Genomic DNA, 10,546 nt, shown 5'->3' with positions numbered 1-10,546 from the left:
GCATTATGAGATCTGTATTCCGATAAATTAACAAGTTTCTCGATTAACTTTTCGTAAATTATCACATCATTTAAAAACATTCCTCAGTAATGTATTCATTATGAGTATAGGCGTTTTATTCATTGGACTAAAACCGATCGACCGTATTCCTTTCTATTTCAGAAAACATGAATCAGTTGATCCCGGAAAGAGATTCACTAATATCGGATAATTCAATTGTTTGAAAACTAATGAAAATGCATGCCATCACAGGTCATCAGGGTCATTGCCTTGATTAAGGCGTATTTTTTATAAAGCTATATATTACATCACTCATAGATATCATACATTATGCCATAATTTAATTAACAGTTAATTAAAGTACTTCATTGGAACTTGTAATAACTTCATTAGCTTTCATGATTAATCACTTTAGGTTAGCTTACGTAATTTAACGCATTAAACGCCCTTTAAAACCCTATTATTTCTCTATCTATACGATTTAATGCTTATCAATCCGGAACAATTTCCATTTTTCTCCTCTAACATCCTATATTCATTAAATACAGTATGAATTGAACAGTCATCAGATGACTAAATGATCAATATTCGTATAATTCCTTTTTTCTTTTTTTTCTTCTAAACCACTCATTACCAGGATCATTTCACTTATAACTTAATATAGCCGCATAATCGTACGTCCAGCACGATTGCCCTTTCCACTAGTTGTATTGGTTTATTATAACTAATGAGCGGACAAACTTTTATTTGCAGAGTATGATAGCTTTCTTTTTTCTTGTCGTGACATTTGAAGAGTTATCAACAAAACGGTCAATCAAATTTTTTAACTTGATTGGAAACCAATCGGTTAAACTCAATATCTCTTAAAGATACATTTGTAAATGGTCGGAATCATTTATTTTCTGCTTTAACGACGTTTATACATCAATGTGAGTTATTAATAAATTCTAATTTAGTAGTCTGAAATAAAAAAAAATACATTTTATTCATTAAAATTTCACTGCATTTTTCTAGAATCTAAAATGTTAGAAAGTCAAAAAAACGTATAGTGGAAAACGAGAAAATAATGATGAATATAGGCTAAATAAAAAGTAGCAAGGATAAGGCATTTAAATTTAAATCAATTAATGAGTAATTTTCATGCATTAAATCCATCACTTACTTTTAAGATTATTTAAATTCAATTTTGTTTTTTAAAATAATGCTGATGAGAATAAGTGAAAAAAAACACTATTAAAAATGAAAAACACTTTCAAATTTATTTGAAAATTTAAATATTCAAGAATTCAAAAGCTAAAGTGAAATTTAAAATCCTCCACATATAAAACTCACGTACGTAATATTTACAAAAATGCGTGGGAACTTTGCGCACCGCACCTTGCGATAATGCCATGCCTCATGCTGGAATCGAACCAGCGACCTTCTGTTTACTAGACAGACGCTCTGCCCCTGAGCCAATGAGGCCTGGCAGTACCGTCTAAAACCTCAATACATAACGTTCCATATACAAATGTCTAAAAATAATTGATGATATCTCGGTAACATGAAAAACTTAACATTTATATTATGTTATACAAGTAATCAAAAAATCTGTCAACTCAACGCGCCTTTCGACATCTCAAAGAAAGGACCGAGAAATTTCAAAATAAAAGCAGGCCGAGCCGTGTTCTATGATGTCAACTATTTTTAACATTAAATCCAGATCCATGTGGAAATTTTTTGGGGAGAGTTTGCAAGTCGTGGAGAAGTTCCTGCAGCTCGTGAAGTTATTTAAGTTTACAGCGTGCGGGAATTTTTAAATTTCATGTAGTGTTTTTAGGAAGGGTTAACAAACGTAGGTTTTTACGTGACATGACACGTCGGACTACTTATATTTGTTTTATGTAAGGGAACGGAAACTGTGTAGAGGAATAATGAGGAAGCGAGAGAATGTTGCAACAAATGTTAACTTTTTAGAAAGTTTTAAAATTAAATATTAAAGTTATTGAACATAATAAGCACTTTTAGGGTGTTGTGAATTTTAGTGGAAAAGAACTTTATAGTGGAAGAGATAACAAAGATTGATGATAGTTATGAGATATAATGTCTTTAGAAATAGCAGAAATATTTTTTCAATAGCAGTAATTATAGGTTGGAATGATTCAAAGAACATATAAAAGAGTAAACGACAGAAACAACGTACAGTGCGACAAATAAATATTGTAGTGGATTGATAAGAATAGTTAGATAACCAAAATTTCAGTGTATTGTTTTTGGAATAAAAGAGATGCAAAGAATAGTTCGTCTTTAGTGCCGCGATTTCTGTCAGTTGAATGTACTAACATTTGGGGAAATTTAATCGAAGAATTAAATCCGCGCAGTTAAAGAAAGGTAATGTCAGTTGAGAAATTATCAAAAATAGCATTCTTGTTGGTGTTTGGATTTCCTAAGTCTTAAAACAGAAAGGTTAGTGTTTTAAGGAAGTAACTTTGCAGGAATGGCCGCAGATAAGGATGTGTTACGAAAGGAAAAATCCCAAAACACAGTTTCAAGAAAAGTGGTGACGAAGGGTGAAGGTATTGCAATTCTTGATTAACCATATGTTTCTGCTTCCTCTCTTTCATTTTCTTTTATAAATTCATTTTCTCTTCGTTTTTTCATTCGGATCTTTGCAGTTTAAAAACGTTTTTTGGTAACTTCATACAGTTTTCCAGCTTCGATGTTTTGAAATCAAATAGACTTGTAAATATGGATAAGGATATTTAAAGTTTAAATTTCAAGACGATATCAGTCATTTTACATAGTCAAAACCGATTGGAAATTTATGGATAGCTGAGGACAGGGGAGGAACTCTTTCATTGCGAATATGTTGCAGCTAACTTATTTTAAGGATATGGAAATACTTCAAATAGAAGGATTTTGCCAAAACGGAAAACGAAATCAATGGGACGGGGATATTCTGAGGACCTGTTTGTCTTGACTTCACCACCGAACAAGCGTAGTCGATCATCGATGGCCCTGCAGCAGGCTAAGTTGATTCCAGCTTTTAACTACGGCGAGAACTTAAATGTGGTGAGCAAATTTTCCTACATCAGCTTATTTTTTTCCTATAATCGTCTCTTCTATGGAAAATTGAATCTCGACCTCTCGTAGATTTTTTTTCATGACTTATTTAAGTTACTAATAGTTCCGAAAAAAATCGAAGGTAGTGAATTTAATTTATCTAGTTGATTCCAGTTATTCTAAATTTATAGTTTAAGCGTTTCCAGCATATTTTAAACTTCAGTTTGGATTTGAAAGTGAATATGAGGATAGCAAAAGTGATTCCGAAAATGTGAAATCAGAAGTATTATGTCATTCACTAATATCACTTCCGCTTCCATCGACGGCCACAGAAACACTAAACATTTGTAAAAAAAGAGTTTCGTAAGTTGCAAATTTGAAATTCAAATCTGAGTTTTTAAAGAATTCTGAAAATTTTAGATTTTTTCGGGAAGGATTTTACACTCAAAAGACACCCTACTCTTATATGCTCTCTTTTATTGAATAAATATATGATACTTATATTTGATTACTTTGGTGTATTTAAGACTGCAAGAACGTGATTAAGGGTTGCCTCGGAAGCTTGGAAATCTAGGAGATCATCAATTTGGAAGCAGAAGATTGGTACATCGGATAATATTGGACACAGAAATGGTTTTTCACTGCATAAGCCAATTAGGCTGAAAAATACTGTAGCACATACCGGAATCGACTTCACCGCTGATGGAGCTGGGAAAATTAAATCTGGAAGTGTTAATGAAGGCGTGGACAGGCCTATCAAACGGATTGATGGCTTGCATTTCAATGATTGTAAGAAACCGTTGATTATACTGAAGCGAACGAAAGTTCTTGCTGGAGCCAGATTCATCGATAATGAGGTAATTCAGTTGTTAAAAATTGAGTTGTAAAACGGTATGGATGATGTTACAACTGTAAAGGATCCTTGACTTATTATTTTCTGCCTGTTTTTGAGGAATTGAAATTTGGTTGTTCCAGCATGATTCATCAGGGTGCGGATCTGAAGATAATGATGATGATAAAGATTTTGAGTGTCCCGAAATATTAGAAAGTTTCAGTGGACCGGATTCTGATTCCGAAACTAATTCAAACTTTCGTTCTGTGAATCGAAAAATACAAAGGTATGTTGCATTCCAAAAATTTCAGGAAGTGGTATTCCGTTGTTGTATAACTGCTTGAAAATTCTTAAATTTTCAGACACCAAAATAACTCAGTTTGTGAAAGCAGAAGGCTAATTGCAGGTAAATTTAAATTATTACGCTTATCACCCATTCTAGAACCTGTTCATAGCGATGTTTATCATCATTTGATGTGAAAAGCAATTTAACTTGAGGTTTTAGTCTTCGCGCATCAATACATTATTGCGAGCATCATATTAGAACTGTATGCGATATTATTCTATGACATTAATAGTGTTTAATTCTCGTCATGACGACATTGTTATCATCGAAATCTGATTTTAACTTATCTATCAAGTTATTGTCCGTGGACCTGTTTAAAATGCTACTTTTTTTCTTTTGTACTTCAGAAAAAAGGTCGGACGATAAAGGTACTGCACGCGGTGTCATTTCGAACGTTTGCCCAATGGTTACTTTTTCAACTCAGGTACTCATTTTTTTCAACTGATAAATGTAATTTGGATTGCTGAGTCTGAAATATGGGAGATTTAATTTTCAATCTGTACTTACTGAGTTAACTGTCCATCTTTGTAGCACACTAAAGAGTTATGTTCAAAGGTAAATTTCTGATCTGATGAAATCAGAATTTTAGAGAGTCGAAACTCTGGAAGCAGTTTATCGTCGTTTACATACTTCTGAGATTCCGGAACGGTTGCCATGTAGGGAGACGGAATTCGAACGAATATGCGCATTTATAAAAGAATGCATTGCAGATAATGCGATTTCGCAAGCAATGTATGTAAGTGGTGTACCAGGTACTGGCAAAACTGCAACCGTACTGCAAGTGAGTTTTTCTTTTTCTAGTTTGGTAATAACAATGACAAAGGCAATCCACTGTCTAATTAACGGGGAAGGAATTAGAGAATCATCATTGAAAACTGATTTCCAAAACCCGGATCAAAACTCGGAACGCTGGTGATTTCGCTTCACAATCACCTCTATACAGGATAATGTTGATGGGGATCTTCGATTTATTCCCGATACTTGATGATAATTTAGAGATTATTTTTCACGCTGATTATTTATGCAGACCATCGTATACTTAAAATACGAAGCTAGAATACAATATTCCTCAAATTTTGCCATCAGAATCTAATGTCACATATTTTCAGGCTGTACGCCATTTGAAAGCTTCTAAAAAATTTTCTACATTTGATTTTGTTGCGGTTAATGCTATGGAACTCTCAGATCCAAAACAAATATTTGTCAAAATTTATCAAGATTTATTCAATGTGGAGAAAAAAATCGCACCAAAGTAAGTTAAAGTATTCATTCAAACTAAAGCTCATTAAACTCATTGCAGTATGCGCAAGATTTAATGGCTAAGGTGATCGGCGTTGTTAGTCATTCGGCATAGTACCTTTTCAGGCAATTGTTGCCGATCACTTGAGGCATTCTGTATGATCTGCTAATTTGATTATCAATGCATTTGACCATCTTACTTTGGTTTTTTAGTATTATTTTTTTTCATTTACCTGAATCTTTCTGAAATATGTTAACCCTACTGCTATCTTTTCTAGTCTCAAGCATTTTCCGTTATTAAATTCATGTTCTATGATGGAGAAATTACATCAATAAATTTTCGTCATAAAAAAAGTAGTGGTTTTTGAAACGATTTTAGAACAGCACGGAAGAAACTGAACAAAATCTTTCAATATCGTGACAGGAAACGATTGCCAATCATTGTTTTAGTTGATGAGGTGAATGATTTTTGTTTTCTTGTTTTTAATATTCCGTACTTTTTACATCTGAATTAACGCATTTTTGCTTGAAGCCTACCATATTTCTGCTCCCCTTAACTTCGGGCTGTTTGATTCGGAATTAGAAAAGATTACTCACCAAACATTTGAAAAATTAGCGGAAGGCTTGCTTTGAGACAGAAGACGATTGACAGGAATTTGGAAGAAAAGGGAGAATTGTTATAGTTTGCAAGGCTTTTCAGTTCATCGGAAAGCAAGTATTACATCAGTTCTCCTTAACTGACTTTCTGTCATCTGTAGTTTATTCCGTATCATGTGACTTTGCGTTACTTTAAACTGTTGATTTTTATTTTATTTCATTTCACGTCTTTACACTGGAATTGGGAGGAAGTTCATGAATATTATGGCAACAGAGCATACATGTCTTTTTTAGCTGGACCTATTAAACACTAAAAAGCAGGAAATAATTTACGATATATTGAATTGGTCTGCAAACGAAGAATCGCTTGTAAATGTCATAGCCATTGCGAATACTTTCGACCTTCCGGAAAGGCTTTTTTCACAACGTGTTTCAAGCCGATTGGTAATTTTTTTCTTTTAAGTTTCATCATTAGTCATTGTTCATTGTAAGAAAAACGAAGTACATAGGTTGATCATAGCTTGAAAAGTTTATTACTTTGTACATGGAATTATCTTTTTCTAGGGTACCAATAGGCTCTGTTTCCAACCATATGATCATAACGAAGTCGCATACATCATCCGAGATCGTCTATGCGATTCAAGTGCTGTTGAAGCGGAAGCTGTTGAATTAGCAAGCCGAAAAGTAAATTAATACTTCAATAAAATGAATGAGATAATTTCTGTTAATTAGATAAGTAGTTTTATTAATTCGGCAGGCAATCAAGGCAGCTAAAATAAGTAGATTAGATAAGCAGATGAGAGTAAATAAGTTCTCGAGTTGCTACTTTGCAGTTTATTAATTTCTTACTGCTTATGAAGGTTATTTTCAATTCGATTGTATAAAAGTGGTATCGAGTAGTAGTCTATATCAGATTATTTGTGGATGAATAGCTGGTGCTCATGTCTTAGTTTCTGTAACAGATTCTTTCAAGTTGTATTCTTCAGGTGGCAGCTATATCGGGTGATTTGCGAAAGGCTCTAGATATCCTACGAAGCGCTACAGAGCTTGCAATCAATGCTAACCAGAAACAGCTTACAATGAAAAACGTAAATATTTTCTTGTATGACCATTGCATTAGGCTCTTTGTTACCAGAGAGAATTTTTCTTTTTATTAATAACTAGAATATTTTTGTTTAGGTACAAGAGGCTATTCGTCAAGCATCTACAAGTGTTCGAATTGAGTTGATACGAGCTTTACCGCGTCATTCTATCCTACTTCTTCGTGCTGCTGTTGCTGAACAATTGAGTTCAGGTTTGTTATTGATCTACGAATTGTTCTACGAAATCCACTAAATTATTAGCAACGTGAGGTTGCATATTGCAATTGTTTTAGACTAAGACAAATAATAAAGTGTTAAACTAGCACAATGTAAACTGACGAAAAATTATTCAATTGAGTTTGGGCAAATATAATCATGTTTATGTAATAATTTTGCAATTTAGGCTTGGATGAATTCCAGTTTCACATTCTTTTGAAACAGTATCGCTTGCAGTGCAATGTTGCAAACATTACCCCTGTGTCGACAAGTGCTGCATATCGAAATGCCATGGAAATGTGCAGGTTAGTTAACTAATTAAAAAAATACTGTTCAGTCTTTTCTCTTCTTGTCTCTTTCATCCATCTGTGTAATGTAAATTTGTTGGAATCTGCATGGAGGTATTGATTTTTTTTCTTGTAAGAATTTTCTTGTTGCAGTGAACGATTATTGGTAGCAGCATCTGGAACCGGTAGTATGTCCCGACGTTTCCGTCTTGGAATGACAACGCATGATATACAGTTTGCTTTCAAACAAATTGATGAATCATTCCTTTGAAATAACTCTTTAGATTACTTTTGTAGTCTTTCCCAAATAGTAGCTATAGTGTGTCTAGGAAAGTTGTAGAGATCAAGTTGATGTCAAATATGAGTCAGTGTTGCTTTTCTGTATATGAAAATTTAGAAAGCTTTTAGTTATTTTAAACAATTTAGAGTAAAAATACGGGATTTCTTACAATATAATTTTTTTCTGTTAATCGTGAAACAGTCGTGGGATGGAAGAGATTGGGAATTTTCTTTAATCCTTTATAGATAGATAGATAGATAGATAGATAGATAGATAGATAGATAGATTAGATAGATAGATAGATAGATAGATGGATAGATAGATATAGATTAATTTAAAACTGAAATCTGACACTGGGAACTTTACTTGATTTTTGGGAAGCCCGTAGTATAATTCATATATCATGCTGTTTTAAATCAATAGTTCTTGTTGTAGACTACATGGGTCACTAATTTACATCTAATTAGTCTTCCACATTACTTGGTACTCCTTACCCAATTACTTTTATATGTATCTTATGCTTATACTGGTTAGCTGTTTTTCTTAGATGAATGCAATTTAACATTGAATTCAGCACTACGAAAATAATTATTTGTTAGATGTTTAGGCGAATGTGTCCTGATTAGGTAATTATTTTCTTTTAGGAATATTTGACATTTTGTTTACATCCGCCCGTTTCATTTTTCGATTCTTAAGGTCGTTCTGCAACATATAGCGGCTTGTTGTTATTCCTTGATATTTTCTGGGTATTTAGGTGGGCAATTAAATCATTACTTTTTTATCTCTAGGAATAATTAACATTTCACCTTGTCCGTTTCATTTTCCAATTCTAAAGCTCATTCTGAAATCAGTAACCATTTGTCGTTATTCATTGCTATTTTGGCGATTTATCATTGTACTCATTACATAAATATTTTTCCTTATCAAATTACTTGTAGTTATTCCTCAATTTTTGGAAATTTGAAGATGAAAAAACGTGTGCTTTATGTTCATTCCGTTGTGCTATATTAATCCTTTGAATTTTATTAATTTCTGTAGAATATCGTTTCCAGGCCTGCCAGGAGTTTGAGTGTAGTTTTGGATCTTCATTGCAATGGCTTTGATTAACCTAGCATCTCATCCATCAGTGACGTATTTTTCTAAGAGAGGTGTGCAGGGAACAAACTAAGCGCAATAAGGAAGACGAATAGGAACGGAAACCTATCACCATCAGTTGCATTTTTCCTTATAATGAATTACCAGATTCACCAAATATAATGCAACAGAGTTGTTAACCCAAAGTAAGACCAAAAGATTTTTTAGACAATGTCTCATTGTATTTTATTATCTTCACTTTCAAATAATTATGAGAAGTTGTAAGATGTTCTTACTTGGTATTCATTCTAGATTAGCCTAATAATTCCTAGTTTTCTTCGAGATATTAGGGTAGGAAAACGAACGATACGAGACACTTCATTTCTAAGCATTCGTTTTCAAGTAATCTGCATTTCGTTATTTTTATTACAATTTTCTTCATTTTATTGCATTTGAAAAAATGTGATCGTTTGAAGTATTTGTTAAGGTTAAAACATATCTCTGATATCATAATATTAAATGTTTACAACTGCCTGTATCGATTTGGGTGTCTGTTAATCGCACATATTGGTTCTGTAATACGAAGTTAACTTGGATTAGCAAATGTATGTTAAATATCACGTGCAAAATATGCAATCAGTTTTCTGTTCTCTAATGTACTCAGTTTTTTTACACCTTTCTTTCATCACAATGTCTTTTCATCGTTTTTACAGAAAGAATTACGTGTGTTGCAGTGTTTCTTGTATGTGTTTTCGCTGTAAATTTCACTTCCTGAAAAGAAATTTTCAATTTTTTTTCACATTACAGGTACATATATTTTCCTATGTTGTCAATCATTCTTAAATTTGGACAATTTATTAATTTATGAAATAAAGAAATTTACGATTACAATTTATTGTTTGGTATATTTCTTGGTACGAATTGCCATTTATGTATCTTTGTATACAAATATAGCTGATAGGTGCATACTACGAGGTGTATATTTGTGAAATGATACCATATTTTTCAAAGGAGTGATTAATTAGCATAGGTTTTGGAATCTCTCTTTTGAGTTTGATAAATGAGTCGAAGAATGAATTGGTAAGGAGCTAAATGATAGCTTTTATTGGTCGTCTTTCTAGAAATATGAAACATTTTGCTTGAATAAGATGTCGGTTAATGGGAAATTATATTCCAAAAAAGTAGCATTATATAGTACAAGAAAGAGGTAAGGTATTATCGAGTCAATGAGTGAACATTCAACCGAAGCTAGAAATTAGGAACTTTATACAAGATATTTGAGAGTCAGTTATAGATGGTTTATAAAAAGAAGATAGTTTTTAGAACATTATTTCTGTGTGATCAAGGCATGCATCCTGCAATTGTTATGCAGTTATAGAAGGAAGGTAGAATTGTCGTGGAGGAATGCATGATGTCATAAAAGGGTAGGTATTGTGGCGATTGGAGAAATCTAGAAAGTCCGCTCAGAAGGGTTCCGAAATATATATATATATATATATATATATATATATATATATATATATATATATAGTAGTAGTAGTAGTAGTAGTA

The 10,546-nt window shown here is 32.7% G+C and overlaps 1 protein-coding gene and 1 non-coding gene across 2 annotated transcripts; one reads left to right on the top strand and one right to left on the bottom strand.

Annotated features, from left to right (window-relative positions):
• Positions 1 to 1,392: 1,392 nt before the first annotated feature.
• Positions 1,393 to 1,464, bottom strand: LOAG_20048. Its single transcript has one exon. It is a non-coding gene; the product is annotated as a tRNA-Thr (tRNA).
• An 804-nt stretch (positions 1,465 to 2,268) lies between these two features.
• Positions 2,269 to 7,912, top strand: LOAG_09370 (origin recognition complex subunit 1; the record flags this gene model as incomplete). The annotated part of the gene is made up of 17 exons (XM_020447915.1): positions 2,269 to 2,370; positions 2,475 to 2,555; positions 2,870 to 3,051; positions 3,266 to 3,405; positions 3,590 to 3,899; positions 4,018 to 4,160; positions 4,237 to 4,280; positions 4,568 to 4,644; positions 4,810 to 5,001; positions 5,330 to 5,472; positions 5,839 to 5,917; positions 6,351 to 6,500; positions 6,621 to 6,740; positions 7,043 to 7,144; positions 7,236 to 7,350; positions 7,542 to 7,659; positions 7,795 to 7,912. Exons 2-17 carry the CDS (start codon positions 2,477 to 2,479, stop codon positions 7,910 to 7,912), a joined length of 2,112 nt encoding a protein of 703 aa, XP_020301899.1. The 5' UTR covers positions 2,269 to 2,370; positions 2,475 to 2,476.
• Positions 7,913 to 10,546: the final 2,634 nt, after the last annotated feature.

Source organism: Loa loa, assembly GCF_000183805.2.
Source record: "Loa loa unplaced genomic scaffold supercont3.122, whole genome shotgun sequence".
In the NCBI taxonomy this organism is placed as follows: Eukaryota; Metazoa; Nematoda; class Chromadorea; order Rhabditida; family Onchocercidae; genus Loa; species Loa loa.
Note: the sequence above shows the minus strand (reverse complement) of the source record. Positions and strands in the feature narration are given on the sequence as shown.